Source organism: Hippoglossus hippoglossus, chromosome 3 (assembly GCF_009819705.1).
Source record: "Hippoglossus hippoglossus isolate fHipHip1 chromosome 3, fHipHip1.pri, whole genome shotgun sequence".
NCBI classification, from domain to species: Eukaryota; Metazoa; Chordata; class Actinopteri; order Pleuronectiformes; family Pleuronectidae; genus Hippoglossus; species Hippoglossus hippoglossus.
Genome location: NC_047153.1, coordinates 13,902,935 through 13,925,612, shown reverse-complemented (window position 1 = coordinate 13,925,612; position 22,678 = coordinate 13,902,935). Strand labels below are relative to the sequence as shown.

Here is a 22,678-nt window from a genome sequence, read left to right as displayed (position 1 = left end):
CCAATAATAGTGCTACATGTTTCTATGTCTACTTCCTGTACATATATAAGATTAAATGAACGAGACCTTAAAGCATCTAGTCTGCAATAAAAATGAATTAGAAGAGACTCTCATGTGTTTTCCCGAACAAGGCAGAGCGAACCAGTGTTTGTCTTGTTTATTATATTCATCCGCCGCTGGGTTGTTAACTGTAAGATGGTGGTTAATGACCCAGCTGCTCTGCTTTTTTCACATCAGACACATGTGATGTCTTAAACCTGCAGAATGTCTTATACGGACGTGCTGTGTTCCCTGTGTGAGCTCTAATGCTGAGCAGGAATGGAGCTAAAGTGCTCAGGGAGGACAATGTGTCCAGCAATCCTGACAATTTCATTGGTCAGAGCAGTAAGGTCATGAGCACAATGTGTGAAACCTACTGTGATGGTGGATTTGCCGGCGTATTTCCCGTACTTCAGCAGCAAAGGCTTCATCATCTTCTTTTGGGCCACGATCTGCAGAGAGCGAGATAAGCACAACGTTTTCAGTCCTCGGCTGTAAAGAGCAGTGTAGAGCGACACTATGCATATATACAGCATCATGTTCATTTACTGGCGACAACACTGACAGAGGCAGAAGACACATTTACAGTTTTGAATGGAGCAGAATTTTAAGTGAGTCTACAGGAAAACACCACTGCTACAAGTCAGTGGCAACTGCCTACCTGGCCGAGGGTGCACTCCACCCCGCCGAGGAAGTCGTCGTCCCGGGTGCCGATGCTGTGGGTGCCATGGATGTCGTAGACTTCGAACCGCAGCTTCTGAACCTCCTCAAAGTAGTAGTCCAAAGAGAAAACCTTGGCAAAGACCGGGTGCAAGTTGCTCTTGATCACTTCTGTCCTGTCCAGCTGAAAGAGAACACACAGCAAGATTTCCAACCCGACACGTTGAGCTATCAAGTTGATTCAGACTCATCATATGTCTGATCAAAGTAATAGTCCGTCCTTCAGGAAATCAAGCCTTTCTTTGAATGAAATGATTTTACAGTAAGAACTCAGAAAATAGGATTGACTTGTCTTCCTGCGCACAGCATTTAAAGGAGGACCAGCAGAAACACACACGGAAGGGCAAATGTTATAACGTTCTGTTGAGAGAATGATATGAGAGAAGATCACAGGGCTCTGACATTTAATCACAGCGTACACAACACATCTCGGCTCGTCTTTGACTTCCTGACAAGCAGAAGCTGAGCTCTCTGAGGTCTCTGCTCATGATGCGGGATTTAGCCATCACGTAGTTATATGCTCTGCGATTTATCTTAAGGACAAATCATCAGTGAGCATCATCATTTTCACATATAGAGATTTATATCGTCATCATTTTAGGGATTTAAACCTAAATCTGCCAAAGCTTTAAAAAAAAAAAAACAGAACAGGGCCATCAAGAGGTACAATCTGGTACAATCATAAAATTACAGGAAAATAACTTCATTCATAAGTTTTGTTTTGTCTCTATTGTCAGGGAAACAGATCCAGACTTTGTGTCAGTGATCTCTGCAGGAGTTAGTGACAATATTGGTTTTGTCTCTCACAGCAGTGGGATGTAAAATATATTTACTTTGTCACTGTACTTAACTACATTTTTCATGTATCTGTACTTTTCAAATTGCTACTACTTCATTACATCTTTCAGCAAATAACTATACTTTCTCACAAGGCATTGCGTTAAACATTCTCTAAAAATGTTATATTTTCAAAAGTAATCAATGACAAAAGGGGAATTATAATGATCCAATCAGAGTGGGCAGGTAAAACAAGACCCTGATTCCTTCAGCGAGAGCAAAGTGCTCCTGCAGCAGCGTCACTGGAAAAACATCTCAAATGGATTCTTATGGAAAATGGGCTGATTTCCAAATTTTGCTTTCAACACATATATTCAATGTTTTACTCCACTACATCGTATACTGTGTATAATATGTGTCTATTGCACAACACTACTTTATATTTCAGTATCTAATTGCTGTGTTTGAACGTTTTTATTCTTTTCTTTTTTTTCTGCCCCATTTTTATTCTATTCTTTTTTTTCCCACCTGTACTTATTGTGAACTTGTGCTGCTGTAATAGTGACATTTTCCCCATGGGAATCAATTAGAGATTATCTTGTGTTATTTTCATAGTATTTTAAATAAAAGAATGATGCAAATCAAAGCAAACACTGAAACCGTTTTACATATCTACAGATAAGACGAAATATCAAGTATCTCAATTGATGATGTTTCACTGTTCCGTGTAATAACCTATCCAATCTCTAAAACTCTTGACTGGATAATGAAAGCTTTTCCCTCATTTAGTTTTTTGTTTATGTGGAGAGCTGTAGAACACCATCATTTAAAAATCTTATGAGATTTTAGATTGTGGATTCTCTCTTGAGAGAGTTTTGGGCTTGTATGTGTGTTTTGTCCGTGGCTGCTGGCTGGGTGTAACCACCGGTTTCACTCTCCTCCTTTTCTCTCATCCATTTTACCACCAGCCTACCTGCTTCTCATCGGTCCATCACCTCTTCACCTGGACTCAGTATATGTAGAAAGACCTTCTGATTCACTACCTCCTCACCAGAACGTCATGTTACCTCATGGTATTTACTCTTCCAGCCAATCTCGCCACCAGTCTGACTATGTTTGTCCCTTTTTTTCTCCTCATCTACTACACAATCCAGTTTCTGTCACGCTCAGCCAGCTCCTCTACCATGTTCCTTCACTGGAACATGCCATTAACACTAGGACTCACTATGCGGTTTTTCCCCTGGACTCCAGACTCTCAGCTCTGGTTTGATAGTTTATCTCGTGTTATTGGTCAGCGTCGTTCCCTTCACGTTTCCTGCCCAGCACATCCTCACATTGTAAATAGATTATTGTTTAATTCATCCATTTGTGTGTAATCAACTCTGAGTCCCGCCTGTACACATCCAAACATCCGCTGCAGAGCTCCAGAGGTCTTTTGCGTCAGGCCGAACAAAGCAGCAGCTATAAACACACTTTGGAGTATGTGTTTGAGAGATGTGTCACTTCATGACAAATAAAAACGATCAACACTCATGAATGTGATTCCCCCTGACGTGACATGATTCATACAAACTGTGATATACAAGAATTGAGCTTGAAAGGTGATGAACTGCTAAGAAGAAATTTCAAAGTCCGTTTTTAAAAGGAAATGTTTCAGTTTTAGGTTAATGTCTGTTTTCTCACTCATACAAAACAAATGATCTGATGTTCATTTAATTAACACACAAACACAGATGGTTCAAGGCAGATGGTTCTAAATTAAAATGGTGTCTTTATCCTTCAACAAATTCATCTATCTGTAGTTGTATTAGTTCAGTTTTCTTTATGTTTGAGTTACCATGTGTCCACTGCATCTCACTTCCTACCTGGTTTGGCTAAAAGGTGTGAATGAGGGTGGAGCCTGGTTAAATACATCAGCACAGTTTCCAAATGGTCTTTTCAGCCAGTTTATATGTCGCTCCTTTGTCTCAACTGTGAGGTTGGTTAGTTGTTTGAGTTAATGTCCTGTTTTGTTAATTTGTGTGTTTTTGACTGGAATTGTGTTTGGTTTTAATCGTCCCACTTATCTACTTCAGGTTTTTCATTCCTTTGTATTTTGATATTTTTGGGTACGATAAATACCATCTTTTGAAAAAGTAATCCTGTGCTCGTTCTGGTCCCTGACAATTACTATTATTATATCATATTCCATTCCTTGTTTAACATATAGAGTTTTGTTTTGCTAGAGCTTAAAAATAAACATCACTGATTGGAACTTAATTATAGTTTAGGCTGTTTCGTAAATAAGCAGACTATTTCTCTGATAAACAACAATAACAAAAAATATGGCTTCAAATGCAGTGGATGGCAGATGTCAGTGGTGATTGCTCTGCTGATTCCATTTTACACACATCCAGAAGGAAAACAAACTACCAGGTAGGACTTGGCTCCCTCATACTCATCACGCCCCTGTCTCTCCGTATTGTCTTTTCGTCTCACGTCTCCTCCCCGTCTCTTTGTGCCATCTGGATGGACAGATTCGGGATGAGTCCGATAAGTCTGTTTGCTGATGAAAGCTAATCAGCGCCGAGGATGATAGGTTGTGCACCAAAGTCTGTGGCACCTGTTTGTTGCTGGTGTGGGGCCAGTAGCTATAGAGAGATCACTGACATGCAGAATTAAGGCGTTCTCTAATCAGTTCTGCCAGGAGCATTATCTGCAAAGCTCAATCATAACAAACCACTGTAGCTCAGGTTCGATATCACAGAGAGAATCAGGCTTTTGAATGAGCTCATTATCATGCAAGCACATAGAGTCCAGAGAAAGGAAGTGGTGGAAAATGTCAAGTCATCCCAACCCTGCTTCTATATTTCCTCTTGGAGGTGAAAAGGTGGTGAAATAAGGTAATAATGAAGTCGCTGCAGTTCAACAAAGAGCTCTTGCGAGTCAGTGGGCCATGCAGCGGCAGCTCAGGAGAGAGAAAAAGGGCCGATATGGTGTTGATATGAGTGGGCTCAGCTTCTTACTCAGTCGTTGACGTAAGTAAACAATTTGCTCGAGCAATCACGCCTCCCAGCACCGAGGGCTTTGACAGCAGAGGATTGGATAACTTGTGTGCACTGCGATGACTGGCAAGACTCACAGAGGGATAGATCTCAGTCATTTCATATCATCTGCATTTGCTTCAGTAAGAGGAGCTAAAAATAACCACTCATGTATTCGCGCTACATTGAACCCAGGTCAGTCATCTCATGTAACGAGCTCCTATCAAATTACAACCCAGAACAAATCCATACATGTGTGCTCAACACTGTCGGCCAATTGCCTTTGTCATCGCTGCCTCAAAAATAGTATCCGCAAGCTCCATTCATATACGGCCCAGACATTACAGAACAGTGAGCTCCCTCAACAAATGGCTCCCATGTGGCGGGAATCTGGCAGAGTTACAGTTAATTATCATCTCCATTTTCTATGAAAAGGCAGCTTTTTGTTAGATGAAGTGTTGCAGGGGGAGAAAAAAAAGATCTCTGTAATTAGTTACCCTGGACCACATTTTAACACATCCCCTGCTTAATAGAGACCTGTGTTTTGGCTTTCCCTAACGAACCTAATGGCTTAATTAACAGGGAAATGAGCGATCTGCTGCCTACGCTCCAAATCAGCTTGGGACCAATCCAAGAAAGTAAACATTTCCAACTGCAGCACAACTCCGTCCTCACAGTGAATAAAAAACAACCTGCTGTTTCTTGTGTGTAAACCAGTGAAACATGCAGCACACACACTAAAACACGATGTGAATCCTACAGGGCGCACAACACAATCTGATGCAAATTTTCGAGGTGTGGACATTATGTTTATCTTTCCTCTGCAAATGTGCACCGCATTTCATGTTTTTAAAACTCTGAATGAGACTGTCGGTGTGTAAAGACATGATCTTTTCCATAAATAGTGGGAAACAGCTGCAGGTTCAGCAAACCATTCACAGATTTATGTCCATGGTTGATCTTGTATAACCACCCGGGCTTTGTGATCATCCAAACTTACAATATTTCACACATCACTGCAGTTTAATCTGAAAATGTCATCCTTTTCAGTTTCGGGCTACTTGACAAAGGGGGAGGGCTGATCCCCAGAGCCTCTGTGTGCAACAGTTCTGTGTAACCTCAGGAAGAAATGCTGCTCAGATCACCTCATGATTCAGTAATGTAGTGCAGAGTCATTTGAAATCTTTTTCCAGCATGAATGAACATTAAATAATGTGGTTAATGATATGGAGATGGGGAGATTAATAAAATATGTTGGATTAATTTTTAACAGCTGCTTACTGCTGCCTTTAGAACTGCTGATTGAGAGGAAATCAGACTCACACTTTTGGCCAACTGTGTTTTTTCGTCAGACCAGAGAAATAAAAAGGGGGGCTCACCTCTGTCCACTGTCCGTTGGTCTGCACCATAACTATGACACATGGGTCTGATTTATTCAGCGTGTCTCGGTCCAGCAGAGCTTTGCAAGACACACGCAGCTCCACTTTGGAGACACAGGTAGCCGGTCCGCTGAGGCTGGTTGCAGGGGAGGTGGCCTCCTGGACGTCATTCATCCTGGCTCGGTGCAAGAGGAGCTGCTGCCAACCAGGGAAGCAGTGCGATGTGAGGCCGCTGACACAGCTCCGGGGGGTGGGGGGATGATGAGAAGATGTACTGGTCAGTGGAGGGATCTCAGCGAGGACGTGGCACCACGCTTGCAGGAGGAGACTGGCTCTTTTGACTCGGTGCGGATGTCACAAATAAGAACAGAGATTCCTGTTGAGTCCCTGGGGAACCAAACCAAAGCCAAGCTGTTATTAGTGGCTGTCAGATGTATGAGAGGGACATCCTCTCACCTCTGTAATGACGACAGACAGGGCATGAAAGTGGAGGGGAGGTGCTTTTATCAGACTCTGGATCAAACCCCTGGAAAGATGAATTGGTCAAAATCTGATGCTTCCTCTTTTTAAATGTTATCAAATCCAGTGTGATAAAGGAGTGAATCACAACATGTACACAAACACATACAAAAACTTAGAATATAATCAGTTTCTGTACATTACTTCCATGCTGTTTTATGAGATAGCAAACATGTTTAATGGGAAATGATTTACCCCTGGAAAGATGAATTAGAGAAAACCTTTGGCCTATTCTTTATAAATGTTGTCACATGGAGTATGAAGGAAGAAAAGGTTGAATTTCCAGACTTTGCAAGAAATACATACAACTACTCCATATATTCATTTCTGTATATAACCTCAATGCTGTTTTGTGAGACTGCAAACAGGTTTAGTAGGGAATTTAGTATTTCCTCTCCCTTATTCAACAATGGCTTAACAAGTGAAAGTGCTTGATCCCAAAGAGACGTGGCTGAGTGTCTTTACACTAAAGAAAAGGAGTCTAACAGGTATCCGCCCTGCTGAAGTGTCCTTGAGCCAGGAGGCTTCTGACCTGACTAGCTGTTTAAGAGAGGAGGGTCGGATGAGTGGGGGCGTTGAATTTCTCTACCGGCATCATTTACTGTAGCTGTCAAATCATTTTGGAGACAAATGATCGAGCGCGCGTTTGCGTGTTTCAGCACCACGGACAGCACCCGCGGTTTCGCTCGCCAGATGTGCAGCTGTGGAAACCAGATGTTTACCCCAGAAATCACCAATGCTAAACTTCACTGGGGGGAAAGCTGAGAACAAACCGTGTCCATCATGATTCAAACACGAGCTTCCAGTGTGAAAATCCTATCGGCAAAGCAACACGTCCGTTCGAGAGCGAAACAACTTCATTCATAAACGCTCCTGAACTAAAAAATCCCGCACAATCAAAAAAAAACTCGGCCGCAAATCTGCAGCCTGGTCGTTGACAACACAAAACCAACAGGAATAATAAAAACATTCAGCTTCATTGATCAGAACTGGAAGCCAAGGCACTAAACCTGAAGTCTACTTTGATAACATCCTCTCTCGTTCACCGCGCTCACTCACTTCCAGTCAGACCAATCCTCGGCTGATGGGAAATAAAAATAAAAATAAATACATGCAACCGCTTTTAATTCGCCCTCACGAGACACGAGAAAGTCAAAAAAGAGGAGAAACTCACTTCCTACCTGTCGTTGTTCTTTACTCTTAAACACACTTGTTAAATCCGCTCCCATAACACACTGCCAGATTTTTTTTTTTCCACCTCCCTTCCGCAGAAACTGATTGGTCCGGCTGCTGAGGAGGGAGTGTGCTCTGCTGGTACAGATGGGGAGTGGATGGAGTCCAGCTGCTGGTGTAAAGATGGGCTTTGGCTTTTGCTGAGACTCTATTACTGAGAGTTTAATTCTAAACCGAGCCAATAAAACCAACAGGATGAGACTGTCTCTTACAGCTCTACAGAGACTCACTAGATACAGAGTCTGGAGAACATGTGCATTGTGTGCTTCTTCTCTTTTTTTTTTGTTGATAGATTTGATGACAGAAGAATAATTAAATTACGGCCCATGAAAACATTTAGAAAACAGACCAAGAGAAATCACATGTCACATCCTCCCTCTATGTGCTAATACATTCTGTGCCAGGCTCAACACAGGGAGGCTTTTCCAATAAGGATTCACACTGCTACGTCCCTTCAGCCTCAGCATACTTTTATCAGCATCTCATACTAATGTGTGATCGTCCCACTGTACCGCGTGTGCGTCACAGCAGCTCTCCACCGACTGGTTTAAGCTGTTCAACCAAAGAAAGACTGACCTCAGTGACAGTGCACAATGTCGTGCATCTGCTGAAAATATGACTCACATACATCCAGTGTTGTTATAGTGATGTGCATGATAACAGATCTGCAGACAGTATCTGATGGGCCGGCATCTGAGGAGAGGCTGCTACATGCAGGTGTTCTGGCTGTGAGATCAGCTCCCGACCCTAACATCAGATGTTGCACATGTGAACATAAAAGGTGAAATCTGATGATAATCCTCTCAGCAGGATCCATAGATTGTCAATATGTTACCTCAGGAATAAAAAAGAGAAGGTAATTCATGCCCATATAAACAGGTCCTGGCTATAGCTTTGTTCCACTTCAATAGGAAAACATGCCAAGGACACTTTAAAAATATTTCACAGCAGAAGAACAGCAATTCAAAAGGGCGGATCTTTCAGCAGCAGCAGCAACAGATCACAATCGAATCTCTAGCTCCAGACAGAGGAGGACCTCTGCTCTCTTCCCTTTATTAACACACACATACCTCCACATGTCCACTGTACATGCACATACACATCAGTCAGTAGTGTCACACTGAAGTGATGGTGGAATGATTCATAGTGTTGATTTTCAATCATTTGACAGCAACGCTTTACGTAACATATTGTTTCTACGCAGCCTGGACCTTTTCGCAGTCCACCCACAAATGTATTATTTTCATGAATGTATTTCCAGACATTGCATAACATTTATAGATTTGCACTGACAAAACAGCCGCTCCAGAGTTTCTGCAAAACATGACCGAAAAAAACCCCCCACTGACAATTGTCCATTTGGGTTCATCAAAATAAAGTGCAGAGCAGACAATAAAAGCTGAGGTTTGACTGATTTGAAGAACCTGTACATGTCTGGCAATTAATAAAAGTGCACTTCCTCCATCAGAGACATTTGTAGGCTTTTAATGGTGTGACTTTTTGTTCCTGAGGGTTTTGAATTCCCATAATACTGAAGCGAAAACATGTTTCATTAAAGCTCTCATTCATTAAAGTGGCTGATTCTTTGAGAGCTGACTCCTTCAGAAGCTTTCACACTGTTAACATGTTTGGCGTGTGCAGCATACAGGCAGGTCCATCAAATTATTCCACAACAGCATGAAAAATGAAAACTTTATCTGTGCTGAGCCAATCGCCATGTGACCTAAACACACAGATTCCCACTGATAGGTTGGGATTAAAAGTTTTTTTTTTAAATCCACACCTGCACATACTCAACTCTCTACTTTCTGACATGGCCATCAACCTTTAAAGGGAAACTTCACTCATTATCTACTCGCCACTATGCCGGTGGAGGGATGGTTGAAGTGTTTGAGTCCACAAAACACTTTTTGGAGTTTCAGGGGTAAACAGCGTTGCAGCCAAATCCTATACAATTGAAGTAAATGACAGATTCTTCAAAGGTGAAAAAAACACAGAAAAAAAACTATTAAATGCCCCCATACTGCTCCTGTGGTGGCATCCAAGTGTCCATAAGCCCTGACATGTAGATGACATTTGTTTCTGTTGTTTTATTCAACTTTGAAGAATCTGTCATTTACTTCAATTGTATAGGATTTGGCTTCATTTTTGGGTGAGTCTTACCCTCTCCTGCAGTTTTCACCCCTACTGCCTCTTCCACTGTGGGTATTCAGAGGAAGCGTCTGCTTCAGGGCACACACCTGAGTCCTGTTACGTCACAGCTCCAAACAACAGCCATCTGCTGCTGCTGCTACTGCTTAACATCTCACAGGACGTTCCCTTCGTTTACACATGGATTATCTATTCACATTCTCTCCACTGCTTCTCCACACTCGTGTCCACAGTTCACTTAAAGGTGCTGCTGGCCACGCTGCATGTACAATAACCAGAGCAGGAGACACCTCTTAACACGGCCTGCTGCACCCTTCACACTCTCAAGCTGCACTGTGTGTCAGCAGCTCCTCTCACTCAAGGTGTATTTCCTGCAAACGTTTGTTTTTGTATGTTTTTCAAAAGCTGTATGGATTACGTCCTTCATATGGGTGATAGCTGTAGGAAGCACATTAAGAGGAATCAATCCTGGAGCTTGGGTTTCAGCAGCCTCTTCACCTTTGAATATAAACATTATCTCCAGGAGTCTCCTCTGCAGTCGTTACATTTGCCTTACTGACCTACAAACGGGCTCAAAAAGATCTCTAAGAGTAAACATGATACATACAATAAGTGGAGCTGACGCTGCAGCTCACATGCAACCTCATCGATCTGCCGTGGAGGATGTATAAATAAATATAAATATAAATTGTAAAATGACCACTGTACTGCAGTTTAAATGCCAGTAAAATAATGAATACCACAGTATTTTGTCCTTGTTTCTGCTATATCAATCTTTCCTGGTCTAAAGAGACTCGACTGTCCACTCACCTTCATTAACTGAATTATTTATTTGCATTCAGACTGTTGGGACGGAGACAGACAGTGAAGGAGAAGCACACAAGGGCATTTAGTCTCCTACCACAGCCTGAGGACCGTTTTTTGAACCTGTACTTTTTCTAAAATGTCAGTAAGAATGTTTTTTTAAATTGAACTCAATAGAGGAGCTTCTCTTTTCCCCCTTGTATTCATTTAATTCACCTCATCAGAATGCAGCACACCCAGCATGTGCACATTGTTTGGAAATGTGCAGAACCTGTGATAAAGCAATGCTTATCTTTGGGTTTGTGTCTGCCAGCATGTAACTCTATTAAAATTAAATTCCAGCTTCACCCTGCTGCAGTGGATCAGTGTTAAAATGTCCACACTGGAGTCAGGTTTTTTTCCCTGACCTGTGCAGAAGAGGTTGTGGTTGACATCTTCTTCTGCTCCACTAAAGCCATGTGTTAACTTGCTGTGGCTTATGAACATATCTTTTAATATTATAATGTTCAGACTGTTAACCAGATGTATAAACTGTTGGAATTAACAAGCTTAAATTCAGTTTGTCAGGTTCCCTCAAATAACTGCAAACTTGTATCTGGTAAAATGTTTTAGTATTTAAATGTCATGTCCCGTTTCCAACATGCTTTCAAATAAAGAAACCTCGTTTTTTTTAAAGTGACTGTACAATTTCTCATGTAATCAGCCAACCCGTTTCAATGCCCTTACATCGCCATTAACGATACATTTTGTGCCTCTAGTGCCACCTACTGTCGTAAATACATAGTGATTAATCTCAGGTGTGAGTTCACAGCCAGTGTAGATCTGACGTAGATAAGAGATTTGATTACAGTGTATAGATCACTTCCACAGTAGAGAATTTCATATAGGGGAAAACACAAGTTTAAGTAATAAAATCTAACCTGGCTGGGTTTTTATTTAGCTGCTTCAGGTTTGTGGTAGTGCTCGTTAGCTCTGTCACAGCTAATGGGACACTGGAACAGAACAGACCTATTGTTGCATCTGTGCTCTTGTAAAAAGTCAAGATGTCTCCTGTGAAAAGTGTCTCTTCTCATCAGCTGCCACGGATCAAATCTTTTTCTACAAGTCATCAAGTGTCTTAGTTAGACCCACACTGCTGTGCGCTCAGGTACTGAAGAAACTAGTGTTTTCTATAAAAATGATGGATTTTCACTTATCAAATGCTGTTTAAGTGTATTAATGTGATCCAGTCATTTAACAGACACTTCTCTTCTTTGCCAGTATTTATAAGACCCAATGTTTAAGCCCCAGTAAAGTGGCTCTATTCCATCAAGTCAATGACTAGACGGTGAAAACCACCATCTGTCAATCCATTTTAGATCCAAATCACGACATTCTCACATTGATCTTTTTAAACACTTTATTTTGCAAAGTTCGATAGGGACTATTTTTACTTCTTCTTCTCCACGTCCTGTTCGGCAGCCTCTTTGGCTCTCTTGGCACGGATGCCGAAGAGACGAGCATTGGAGCGGGCCATACGCAGGCTGGCGAAAGCCTTGAAGTTCTTCTCGTCCTCGGAGATAACTCTGGCCTTCTCCTTCTTGTGGACCTGAAGAGGGGAAAAACAAAAACCTCATGTCATTTTCCTTCAGTGATCAACAATTGTCTCAGCCAAATCACAAAATCCAGCCCATGTGAAAGTATAATGATAAAAATTCAAGCCCAATTTTGGAACATGACCATTTTGCAATTTCTAGCTGGATTTCTAAAAAGCAGTCATCAGAAAATAGGTTCAAATGTTTCATCAAGGAAATACAGAGATTCCGGAGATTTGTCATCATCTGACTGCTGCACACATTGTTCCTGTATATCTGAATAGTCACTGTGGATATTATTGAACCAGGTAAGAAAAATGACATAATCACATTTATTCCCAGTGATCTTACTGAAAGGATGAATCTGAAAAACTTTTCTAGTCTTGATGACTACTCAAAGTGCTTTACACTACGAGTCACATTCAGACACATTCACGCAGCACCTTTCCATCACATCATCCACACTGACAGTCGGGGGCAAATCAGGGTTAAGGACAGTTAGGCCTGGAAGAGGCAGAGATCAAACCTAGTGGACAAGCCACTCCATCTCCTGAGCTCACGACCCCAACCCCTCAGCTTTTCAAAAGGTGCAAAGAAAATGTTGTAGAGATAGCAACTTACAGTTCTGATGGGCATGAGTGGCCCAGCGAGCTGAGTGGCCATCTTCAGTTCCTCCTCCTGGAAAGATAACAAGACTTTAGTTCTTCAAGGAAACAAACTCATATTGCCCAGTACACCTTACTACAAGGCTGAAACATATCACCAACATGAGTACAAAGTGAAATAACTAAACAGTTTGAGAGTTACAGATTTCGCGACTGCAGTTTAGATAGGAAAAGCATGGTAAAGTTGGGTTAAACTAAAAGTTTTTTTTATTATTAAGTTTCCTTAACAGCACAATGACTTTCTGAATCCACAACATTGCTTTCTGACGAGAGAAACTTACAGTGCTGTCTCCCTTCTTGGGGGCAGAAGCCTTCCTGGGGAACAGGATGAGCTTGGAGCGGTACTCCTTCAGACGCTGCACGTTGGCCTGAAGAGACTCTGTGGATCTGTTACGGCGGCGAGAGTCAACAGCGATGCCGATGGTGCGGGCTGTCTTTTTGTGGATGCCAGCTGCCTGCAGAGGGGAGCACAGCACGACAGGATTAACAAACTATAACTTCAGATTTATTGCCTACGACACAATAAGAGATGTTCAGTTGGTTGATTTGGTCAAATTGCTTTTTTCATCTCGAGTTACTGCAACAGTCATCAGAAAAGGGGTTCAACGTATCATCAAGCATATACAGAGATTCCGGAGATTTGTCATCATCTGACTGCTGCAGTGGTAAATAAAATATGATTCTTATATTTCTGATTAGTTCTGCCACATGTCCCCGACAACGTGTTTGTGCAGGTATTTCGTTATTCTACATTTATACAGGACAAAGCCCCATTTGAAAAAGGCAAGCTTCAAGTCAGCATTTACTTTACGAGTTCACTTAGATACACATCACAAAATTAAGCCTTGTTGTGACTAGAGGGAGCCTTCTCATGATATTATCTGGTTTATTAATCTCATCTGGCATATTAATAGCCTGATAAATGTTCAAATAAGAGCACTCAATTGTAACCCATTTATAATGATTCAACACTTTAACCAAATAAACTCAAGCTCAGTGCTTTTTTTAATCATTTCCTGATCTCATAATTGCAAAAAAATATCATGCGTGGACATTTTTCTGCAAAACGATGGCTAACTTAATTGCTTGTGATCAAATTGACAAACAAACTTGGCTGATGCTGAGGATTTAAGTCCGAACTGGGAATAGTTGTTTACAGCAGACATGGGCGCTCTGCAGTTTCCCCTCTTAATTAAATAGTCATTTTAATGGTTCTTATCCATTGTGATATGGTCTCAAATTAGATGAACATTTAATTTATTTACATCTTATTAAAAAACATTTATGAGACTAAATGTAAAGGAAAACAACCAACAAGTCCACATGTTGTGGGGTGATGCACAGTAGTACTCATTTAGCCTTCCTCCCACAGCAGGCGAGTACATGGGAGGAGAGGCACAACAGTACTCTGGCAAGAACATCAAGTATTTGAGCTGCACATCATGTTCTTCAACTGCAGGTTTTTGTTTGGGAGGGATGCATGATTCATCATATAAGGGTTGAGCTTGTCCTGCTTTCTAGTTGTCAATACATTTGAGGTGGAGATCAAATTGTTTAACTCTAGGTTTTATTATCTCAGAGATGATGGCATGAAAATAAGTTTTAATACGCATTATGGTTAGTTACACTCAATTCGTTGAGGTTAAACTGTCCAATTTAGGACAAAGTGGAAAGAATGAAATTGCAGGTAAATAAATCTTTGACAGGTGACTGCAATATATTACCTTGAGTTCCTCCAGGGTGAAGCCACGTCCGGCACGGACCTTTGTATGGTACCGGATCGTGGGACACCGAACCTGTGGCCTTAACGGTCCTGCAACAGGACGGGGGGCGATGTTACGGGCCTTGATCTGACGAGCCTTTCGCCTGTGGAAAGATATCTTCATAAGTAAAGCCCTTTCATTCCCAGAAACCAAGAACCCACAGTAACAGAAAACCTCAGGAACAATGCAAGTATATATAGAATATCCCTGATTGAAACCTGCTGGCTCCCAAAAGCAAAGCAGTTCATTGAAAGAATTAGCAGCCAATGAGTTAGTGAACATGTATACTAAATAAATCAGATTACAAACAACCAAGATTAAGGAGGCTTGTGTCCTACTTTCTGCGTCTAAAGTATACAAGGATTTGTGAGATTTAAATTCAGATATCAAGCAATGACACCGAAAATAATTTGTGCTTTTATCGGACACAATTACACACCGATTAATATATAATGTTTAGTTTCTCACCCACTATTTTTACTTCAACTAACTCCCTAACTGTTAAATGGCAAACATTACATTACATTATGCCTCAACCATAGTGCATTGGTGATGCAGGACTTGAATCACAGACATCTCTTGACCTAAAACCCCCTGAACACATTATTCCCCTCCATTTAAAATGCTGCACATGCAAGAACAACAAATACAAGCTTCATCTTAAACAATCCTGTAAAGCTTGGTGTTTATTTGTGTATGTGCCTCAAAACTGACAAAGGTATTAAGCAACAGTTGGAGAACTGATGTCTGCAGGCAAGGTGCACGTTCACTACATTTGAAAGCCCCTTGGCGGCCGCTGAACGTCACGAGGAGCCCTGACTTTGATAACAACACTTTTCATATAATTATAATTAACTTACAGATCACTTGGATCCCTACTTGTCAGTGTCAGTCATTAAAACATGCCAATTAGGTTATTATAACCTATGACAATGCTGTGCAATGCATTATAAGAACAACAGTAGACTAGCTGGCTGTTAATAGAAAGTTTAAATCTCCAAATGACTTATTAGCTTGTTAATCTCGGTGGATGCAGTCACTTGGTCTCAAGTCAATTCAAGTAAACCAAGAAGTGGCTGTGAGGGTGCGTTAGCTTCTGTTAGCATCTCTTCTGTCCCAGGGCAGCAGGCAGCGCTCACCTGCGGATCTTCCGGGCGGGCTGGTTGAACCAGGTGCGCACTCTCTTCTGCCAGTCTTTGTGGAAGTGGGGGTTCAGGATCATTCCATTCCGGCTGGGGGCCATGGCTGCCTACTTCCCTGCAACACAGCACAGGGACGTGAGCTGAGCGTCACGCCGGCACACACCTCTAGCGCAGTCCTCACGGAGCTACGTCTGAGATGCTAAAGCTAGCCGGTGAGCCAGGCTACAAGGTGACGTTACACTACACATTTAGTGATCTTTGCTAATCCACCATTACTTGACTATGGTCGGTTCTGCGTTTAAATACATTATTGAAGTGTAAAGCTACAACATCTGGCCTGTAGCGGCTATGCTAACAGGTCACACACACACTTGTCCGAGCATCGCTGCTAAATCAGACGCTGAACAGCCAAACAACGAGGACATCTACATCAATAATCACCTTATTTCAAAGGGGACGAAACACACTATTTACGGCTGTAAGTGGAATTAACAAACATGGAGGAAATAACAAGGATTGACTCAGATTAGTTTGAAATATGTGGGGAGAGATTTTCATACCTACGAGGGAGGAAAATGGCCGAAGGGAAAAAGGAAGTTGTCGTCCGGTGGATTGTGGGATATGTGTGAGCCAGCCAATAGGAGAACAGACGTGTTACCAAAGAGTGTTTAAAAGAGCAACCCGGTCCACGAAAACGACCCGGAAACACGTAAAGATGAATCACTGTATTTAAAAAGGGCGGAATATAAATATCTAAGACTGTTCAATGTTTGAACATTTGCACATATTATGGACACATCAAGAACACATATAAACCAAGGGAAAATATAAATGGGTCATTTGAGTAAAACCGTAATAATAACACCTTCATCTCACTTCATTCATCTTTGTATCAATTCAAGGAAACACATTCAGTTTCCTGGTGCCTGTTCTTATTATTACGTGAATTTAAATTTATTTTCCCCCTGTATCAGTGGCTTTATGTGTTCTGTAGATTTCCCGAGCTATAATCGTTACCCAACTGTAGAATTTCAAAGCCTTGATAGATTATTGTGTATCATAATTAAACTATATTGTGAAAGTTCTAAATACATGCGGTTTAAAAATGTAAAGATTCAGACGTCTGTAAGTGTATCATTGCACCTGAAATGCATTCTGCAAACTAAAGTTGATGGTAGTTGTGCTTATGATATATTCTGTGTTCTGGAGATGGATGGGTGCAGTTTTGTGTTTTGTGTCCTGGCCACTAGATGTAGGCCTCTCACCAAATATCAAGAATCAGCAGTAGGCTTGACCACATCTTTCTAGGTCAAAATTAGTATTACTTATTGTAAACAGACATTGCTTAGTAATATTACTTGTTTAAATGAAGTTCTGTATGGTAGTAGGTTACAATTGTACTGTAACTATGTGCCAATGTAAATTATCTAAGGCAAAGCAGTTAAAATTATTGTTATGAGAGTGAATAGACTGATCTCTCTGTGGTTGTCTTATCAATCAGTGCCTTCCATTTGCAACATAAAATCATACTGCAGCTTAAGATCATGGATTTATATATATATTTATTTATTTATTTATTTATTGTATTTGATGTGCTTGGTCTGAACCTGTTTCTCTGCATGCCCCAGGGCAGCTGTGTTGTCTGCTGACATAATGAAGGGACCATAAAAACATCAGAGATAATTATACGTGAAGAAGAAATTTCTTGCGTGCGATGCTTTGAATAATAGTCTTAAAGTGCAAACAGCCATCAACAGCTTCTGATTTATGTTTCCTTAACATTACTGATTGATTAAATTACTGGTTAGGAGTTAGTTGGTTAGAGTTTGTTTTGATTGAATTTCAACTGCTTGCCCTCAGGTGATCATAAACTTCAAACACAGCTGAATATAATTTAGTTTGAATAGTACAAAACTACGCACACAATCAACCTTTTCTTTGAAAGGAAATTATTCTACGGATATTTGGATATTAAAAAAATAGAATGTCACTCAGAGTGTATATCTCCGCCAAAGCCCAACAGTCCCTTGAAAATAAATCATAGCTGTCAGTTCCTTAAATTAGTTTCTTCATCAAGATCTATGAATCATTCCCTGGGAAAACAGTCACATCCTTTCTCACAATGTTAAAGAAAGTGAAAACATTTCCTGGATCTTTGTATACCACATCTTTCCAACAGCTCCAGTGGAAATCTGCATTTTCTGATAGTTTATTTGGTGGGAATTTGACAATGATTGAATGGACTGATCTGTTAACAGCTCTTATTTCCCACTATCAGCCTGACAGTGCAGCTTTTTGTTCAGTCACTGAGTCATTAATCATTTATCAACTGGCTTCTGTAATCTCTACCTATCTTCACCTCAGGGCAAAGGTCGGGATGTGTGCGGCTATAAGCAAAAAGCAGCAGCATGTCGTGTCAGCGCATGACCAATAACATACTATGAAATGCTTCCTGTCTCCAGCACATCGTACACTGTGCATGAGCCAATTTACAAGATGTCAGGCTGGACTGTCTTTGTCCCTGTGTGAGCTGGTGCCTTCTAAACTCTAAAATCATCTCGATACATTCCAGTAAGACAGTCAGGATGCTATTTTTTATTTCATGTTTAGATTTTATTGAATGAAAGTGACACAGCACTTTAACAATAACTCTCCCGTCTTTTACCACATCTGTGCACATTTAAAATTGGAGCAAAGCACCAGAAACAAGTCCCAGTGATACAGACATGAGATCTGGAGATTAAGAGCACTTTAGGTTTGCTAGTGGCTAAAGCAAATCTTCACCTTCTAAGTGGGAAGTTGTTAGAGTATTAAAAATTATTTTGATAGCAAAAATACAGTATCAAAATAAATAACAGTGTCACACAAGATGTTAGTAACACAGCCTACTAATCTTTGATTGAATGACTTTAGAAAACAAGCACACCGACTTCATGGATTTATTCTTCAAGTGAATTAATTAATTTGTCGTATGCAGCTTGATCCATGAGGCCGTCAAGTTCTTCGGGCTTCTCGATCGTCATCTTGATTAGCCACCCTGAAAGGTAAGATTTCAAATGAACAAGTTCTCGTGAACCAGCTCTGACATTATTCTGGTTTGGCAGCTTTTTATCTGCACTGGCCACAAATTAACTGGGAGCAGTTCCTGGCAACGACTATGACAAATGAACTGTTGGAGACTCTCACCCTCTTCATAGCAGGCTTTATTCACAAGTGCTGGATTCTCTGTTAGCTCCTTGTTGATTTCTGTCACTTCTCCTGTCAGTGGTGAGTACAGCTCACTGGCAGCCTTCACACTCTCCAAAGCACCAAACTCCTCTGAAACACACACAGACAGATGACTAAAGTTACTGTACGCAAACTTCACTAAGAGTTCAAGTTAATAGAATAAAAGGTATCGATGCATTAACATTTGAATAAAGGATCATTTTAACATTTGTTTGCTGCCGTGGTTGTATTTCCTCCTCTTCCCAGGGGTTCACAAACTTTTGCACATAAACACACTCTTCATCTCACTACTGCCCTCAATTACTTAGAGAAAGGTGAAGTGTACTCCCGGCTCTTACCCATTTGTTCAAGCCTTTGGCCAACTTCAGGGAGTCCACAGTAAACCACATCACCTAATGCTTCCTGCAATGATAGAACACAGTGTATGAATTATAAACCCACTTTAAGTTTCATATAGAAGTCAGTAAAAGCAACAATGTAATCCAGACTTCAAATATACATTTTAAAAGGACAAGGCCGCTGCTGCTCTCTACTTTGTCGACTAATCCCATGAAAACATCAAGAACAGTGTAGTAGTCTCTCTCTCCAACAAATAATACTTAACTAAAGTGAAATTATGATCATGACTTCTTACTGCACATGTAGGGACAAATGTGTGAAACACTGTTTATAAAGTTCCCTCTGGTGAAGAAAGCTGGAATAAATATCCATACAAGATATAAAAATGTATTTATGTGCACGGCAGACAACTGTACAAAATGTGGTTTGATTAATCTTACACATTACTGAACCGTAGTGTATGTGCACAGCATCTCTCTTTTTCTGCTCCTTCTGCTGTAGTAAACAATCTGCCCCTTTAGAGCCGACCGAATCTCATCTGAACTTCTGTAAGTGCTGCCTTATGTATATATGAATAACAAAATACAGACATTAAAAGTAAACAAATGTAAGAAGGTTAATCCCAGCAGAAAAGCATATAGGCCACAGCATCAGAGATAACTGTACTGTAGGACTTTAAGCTCAGTTGAACTTTGTTCTCTGCGTAAATGCTGCATCTGCACAATCCTGTGGCAGCTGCACGTCCTAAACCCCTGTAACCTTGATCTGACACTAATTCGTATATCTGTACAGTTCACTTTTGAGTGGCAAGGCTTTGCCACCATTGTTTCAGCCTTTAAATTAAACCTTCCACTACAAAGTCCAAAATCATTTGAGTTGAACATAACAATGATGCTGTTGCGTCAGACTTAGTCTTTCTTAAAAGTATGTGGTATAGTTCTATAACACCCTGGGAAAACAGAAACAAATCAGTAGTCTGAGGTCTATAAAAATACCATTAAATATGTGGTCTACTCATGTATTGATGTTCTTTGCAGTCTGCTCATTGGTCTTTATTTAGTCCATTATTCTTGCTGGGTTGTCTTTACATTTACATTTGCCGTTCACCATAGTGGCATGCTGTGGGTGCAGAGCTTTGCAGAGTTCACATTCACAAGCAGTTTCATTGCAACACTGTGCTCAGATTAATCACATCCACAGTTTGATCATTTCCTTTTGAATGCAAGGACACAGGGGTTAACGAATATATACAGAGGCATTGAAACACTGCAAAGAGCACGTGCAGGGAAAATACATAGTGTGGTAAATGCTTCAGAGGTTTTATACCAATAAATGTTTGACAACACGTAAAATAAATCTCCAAAGATATTTGCAGTTTCCTTTTAAAGTAAAGCAACAACCGATGCAGTAGACAAAGTGTCTCCTCTATCTCTCCACATCACCATCTTACATGATGTTATCCTACAGTCCTACTGGCAGTACTTCTGAGCGGTCAGCAGCAGAGATCAAATTATTTGCATTTTCAATTTCACTGCCTGTGTTGGTGCCAACACTGCCCGATATATGAAAACACTGTTTCTCTGTGAGCTGCATTGAAGATAAAAGGTCACGTGCTTTCATTCGTAGCTTTGAAAGTCTATAGGTTGACATTTTCTGCACATCACTGCAGTCTGTCACTAATCAATTGTCTCCAACAATGGTAATAAAGCAGTAAATTAGCCTGATACAGTAAAGCTGCGGCAGGGGAGGACAAAGTGCAGTGGCCAGCTGCACACTACAGGCGTGAGCGTATCACTGTTTCTATAATGCCGCCAGTGAACCTCTGAACCAAGCGTGTCATAAATCAATGGTGAGTAAAGGAACGTACCTGAGCATAATTGCTGATACCGACTGTGCCGATACCTCCTTCTACTTTCACCCACTCGTGCTTATCTGTGAACTTTAGTGCTGTGGAAAGACAGAGAAGAGTTAGTGTGGAACAGATGGATTCATTCATGTCTTTACACGTCAATGAAACTGTGAATCCCAATGATGAAAGAAGAATGAATTGCGGAAGTCTATTCTTTCTATGTCCTGAAAAGCATTTTACTGGAATAGGCCCAAAAGCTGAGGGAGTATACAGTTTCTTATGCAACACTATGCGTTGTCAATTACAGATAAAACAAATGCTGTTTGCTAGCTCCATTAGAACAACCTCAAAAACCTTCAGCTTTGGATCCTGACCCTCAGTGTTTTTAATAGACGAAATGGCTTTGATTCAAAGCCCACGCTGTCACACTCAGAGAAGAGCTGCCATGGCTCAACAATATCCAGTGTTGGCATCACAACATGGAGGAAAATACAGGTTTGAACCAGATTGTGAGCTGTGCAAGATGTTGGTGATGTCTCCTGAGAGATGTGTTGCACAGAGCCAGAGAAATGTTGTCATGATTTAACTGGGTAAGAGATTTTAAGATCACACGAAGTGACGTCTGTAAGGAGGAATAAACCAATGGAAGCTACTTTTAGACCACATGTAATCATGCAACCTTCAGGGTCGTGGGTGACATGTTGTTTAATGAGCTGCTGCTTGTAGCTCGAGACCTGTGGAATTTGTTATTTCCGCTCATTGATTAACATCCCCGTGATTTCACTTTTGCTGGGACACACAACAAGGAAATAAAGTCTCTCTGTAAACTTTCCCCAACACAACACGTGGCTGGCTCTTCTCTATGTGAACTGCAGCTTCACCACTTTTCAAAACAAACTTTTCGCTGCCCTCCATGCTGCATTCCTGAGCTTTTGTAATGTGTGCAGCGGCTACAGCGGCTCCGTGCAGCTGCAACCTGCTGTATTCTCTCTGTATAACGTTCGATACCTGAGGACAGGACCGCGGTGGAGCTCAGGGTGCGCGGGGAGTCGCTCCTCCACAGCAGCCGGGCGGCGCAGAGCTGCGCTGCGGGCGCCAGCTGAGGCAGCCTGGGGGAGAAGTTCGCAGAGACGCGGCGCAGCGCTGTCCTCATCGCCATCTTCACCGGGAGTGAGTCCGCTGCTCAGCCCGCTGCACCACACCACACCGCGGGGGCGAGCACCAGCCTACCCAGTGCGCGCTCCCGCCGGGAGAGTGTCAAGGGAAGAGTGGTGGTGGGGGGGGGGGGGGGGACAACCCAGCACCCAATGTGACTTTATTCACTTTAAAATAACAACACATGTACAGTGGTTTATTATAAGAAAATAACTGTCAGGTTCATAAAGTAACAGTATTCACTTATAAAAACAGTCAAAGTAATGCATTCATGTTTGGAGTATTTCCGCAGGATGTTAAAGGGATAGTTCACCCAGA

At 41.4% G+C, this 22,678-nt stretch overlaps 3 protein-coding genes and 2 non-coding genes across 8 annotated transcripts in view; all 5 read right to left on the bottom strand.

Moving 5' to 3' along the window:
- Positions 1-7,818, bottom strand: part of cpne7 (copine VII) — a 31,940-nt gene extending 24,122 nt beyond the window's left edge. Inside the window, exons 1-4 of one of the 3 annotated variants that reach the window (XM_034581424.1) lie at positions 7,632-7,818; positions 5,939-6,325; positions 701-883; positions 417-491 (exon numbers count right to left, since the gene is read on the bottom strand). In XM_034581424.1, the coding sequence (XP_034437315.1) occupies positions 417-491; positions 701-883; positions 5,939-6,112 (432 nt within the window). In that variant the 5' untranslated portion in view covers positions 6,113-6,325; positions 7,632-7,818. The other 2 variants (XM_034581425.1, XM_034581426.1) reach the window with 2 other exon arrangements.
- A 4,212-nt stretch (positions 7,819-12,030) lies between these two features.
- On the bottom strand, positions 12,031-16,474 carry rpl13 (ribosomal protein L13). Of its 2 annotated transcripts, none has more exons than XM_034581427.1 (6): positions 16,350-16,474; positions 15,787-15,904; positions 14,609-14,750; positions 13,166-13,339; positions 12,841-12,897; positions 12,031-12,233 (listed from the first exon to the last, which is right to left on the bottom strand). In XM_034581427.1, exons 2-6 carry the CDS (start codon positions 15,888-15,890, stop codon positions 12,075-12,077), a joined length of 636 nt encoding a protein of 211 aa, XP_034437318.1. In that variant the 5' UTR covers positions 15,891-15,904; positions 16,350-16,474; the 3' UTR covers positions 12,031-12,074. The 2 variants fall into 2 exon arrangements, with proteins under 2 accessions (XP_034437318.1, XP_034437319.1); XM_034581428.1 differs by having other exon boundaries at positions 16,231-16,353.
- On the bottom strand, positions 12,386-12,463 carry LOC117759632. Its single transcript, XR_004613529.1, has one exon. It is a non-coding gene; the product is annotated as a small nucleolar RNA MBII-202 (small nucleolar RNA).
- Positions 13,458-13,533, bottom strand: LOC117759633. Its single transcript, XR_004613530.1, has one exon. It is a non-coding gene; the product is annotated as a small nucleolar RNA MBII-202 (small nucleolar RNA).
- A 1,920-nt stretch (positions 16,475-18,394) lies between the features above and the next one.
- Positions 18,395-22,431, bottom strand: gcshb (glycine cleavage system protein H (aminomethyl carrier), b). Its single transcript, XM_034581429.1, has 5 exons — positions 22,214-22,431; positions 21,224-21,303; positions 19,356-19,419; positions 18,976-19,107; positions 18,395-18,826 (listed from the first exon to the last, which is right to left on the bottom strand). The coding sequence occupies exons 1-5, from the start codon at positions 22,362-22,364 to the stop codon at positions 18,729-18,731; spliced, it is 525 nt and encodes a 174-aa protein (XP_034437320.1). The 5' UTR covers positions 22,365-22,431; the 3' UTR covers positions 18,395-18,728.
- Positions 22,432-22,678: the final 247 nt, after the last annotated feature.